Genomic DNA, 2099 nt, shown 5'->3' with positions numbered 1-2099 from the left:
AGATCCCCATAAAAGTGGGGGAACGGAAGGAGCCCATAAAATTAAAACTACTTTCCTCCTAAAAAATAAAATACAAACACCCATACCCCTGCAGCTAACCCCGATAACTACCTTCATTCACAGTGCTTTTTACTTAAACCATGATGGGAGAAACAAACAAAAGATGATACTTCTAGCCTCTGCTCATGCTCATGCTTTACAACAGTGAATCAGGACAAGACATAGATTTGCTAATGTGCATTTAATCACTAAAGGACTGAAGATGCCTGGGCTTTATTCTGTAATGTTTGTTTCTAAGACTGTGTCCATTATATGCAAACAAAAAACAAGAGGAGGAAGTCTTGGCAGAACAGGAGAAGTGATGCACACTTGATGACCAGATCGACTTAAATATTGTTCATGGCATATAGCCTAGTCCATGCTCTTGCTGTTTCTATGGCTTGGGCTTCGTTGGTCTTCCACTGCTCCGCTACATCATTTGCTAACGGATCATCTGGATTAGGAGCACTTAACAGAGCCTGGATCGATAGCAGAACTGTGCGGATCTGCAGTGCTGGGGACCACTTATCTTTCAAAATATCTAAACATATTCTTCCCAACTTGTCTACATTAGGATGATAAATTTTGGTCATGAAACGTACTTTAGGTGCTGCCATTGGGTATTCTTCTGGAAGGAATAGTTCAAGTTTAAAAGTCCCTCCCTCAAAGGGGGAATCCTGGGGGCCACCAATGACCACATGAAAATAACGGGCGTTGCTTTCATCTGGTTCTGCTTTGATGTCAGGAACTGGTTCTGCCAGCAAACGCTGGGTTTCCTTAATGATCCTGCGGGGCAGCCCGGCCATCTTGTCAGATCCCGACTCCGGCCTCTGCTCTTGTCTCCGGCTCCGCTCGCCTCACGCACGACTGGAAGTCCTCTTTCTCTCTTTCTAAAAAAATAGTCAAAGTAAGCCAGGTGTGGTGGCGCATGCCTTTAATCCTAGCACTCAGGAGGCAGAGGTAGGAGGATGGCCGTGAGTTCAAGGCCACCCTGAGACTACACAGTGAATTCCAGGTCAGCCTGAGCCAGAGTGAGACCCTGCCTCGAAAAACCAACAACAAAAAAAATTAGTCAAAATACTTTAAAAACAGAGCGGAAAGGAAATATATCTTATATAGCTGTCACACTTTGTAGTAGATCACTAAAATTGATTATTCCCCTGTCCAACTGAAATTATATACTCTTTGATCATCACCTCCCCTATGTCCATCTGCTACCCTCAGCCCCCAGCACCCACTTTTTTATACTGTTTCTATGAATTTGATTGTATTTGAGATCATAATGTATTTTTCTTTTCATACCTGATTTTTTTCGTTTATCCTCCAAACTGTGCTCATGAAGCCCCATAACTCCCAGAGGAGCTTTTAGTAGTTGATAGTTGCAGCAGAAGGAGGATAGCCTCTAGTAAGCTTCTGTACTCATGCAAGCAACTCCAATTTAACTCAGTAGGGCATGCTCCAAAACTACATCAAAGTAGAAATGGAACTAGTTGGGAAGAAGTGGCACAGCAGTAGTAAACAAGAGTCAAGAGAGAGTAATGGCGGTAAATATGATCAATATATGTCTTATGCATGTATAAAAGCATAAAATAAAATAAAGTAGATGATATAAATTAGACTGGAAATATAGCACAGTGACGTAGCAATTGCTTAGCTTATATGAGGCCCAAGGTACAATTCCCAGCACTGCAAAATATATCTATATTTGCTAGGTATGGTACTACATAGCTGTAATCACAGAACATAGGAGGCAGAGTTAGCAGTCCTGGGTCAGCCTCTTTTATATAGTGAGCTTGACACTAGCCTGGGCAATATGAGACTATTCTCCAAAAAACCAAAAGGAAAGTAAAGGAGAGCATAGGGAAGAGAATGGTGTGCACTTTTAAAAAATTATTTATTAATTAAAAAAAAAACCCTATCCTTCAAATTCGTCCATGTTGTCACAGATGACAAAGTTTCCTTCTTTTTTTTTTTCATTATGGAAAATAGTGTGAAAATTCCTCAAAATATTAAAAAAAGAGTTAATTACCATTTTCCCCCTCAATCTTATTTCGGGGTAT

The 2099-nt window shown here is 40.7% G+C and overlaps 1 protein-coding gene across 1 annotated transcript; it reads right to left on the bottom strand.

Moving 5' to 3' along the window:
* Positions 1-257: 257 nt before the first annotated feature.
* LOC101615649 (ubiquitin-conjugating enzyme E2 N-like) lies at positions 258-887 on the bottom strand. The gene has a single exon (XM_004663703.2). It carries the CDS (start codon positions 843-845, stop codon positions 387-389), a length of 459 nt encoding a protein of 152 aa, XP_004663760.1. The 5' UTR covers positions 846-887; the 3' UTR covers positions 258-386.
* Between the last annotated feature and the right edge of the window lie 1212 nt (positions 888-2099).

Source organism: Jaculus jaculus, chromosome X, assembly GCF_020740685.1.
Source record: "Jaculus jaculus isolate mJacJac1 chromosome X, mJacJac1.mat.Y.cur, whole genome shotgun sequence".
Classification (NCBI taxonomy): domain Eukaryota; kingdom Metazoa; phylum Chordata; class Mammalia; order Rodentia; family Dipodidae; genus Jaculus; species Jaculus jaculus.
Note: the sequence above shows the minus strand (reverse complement) of the source record. Positions and strands in the feature narration are given on the sequence as shown.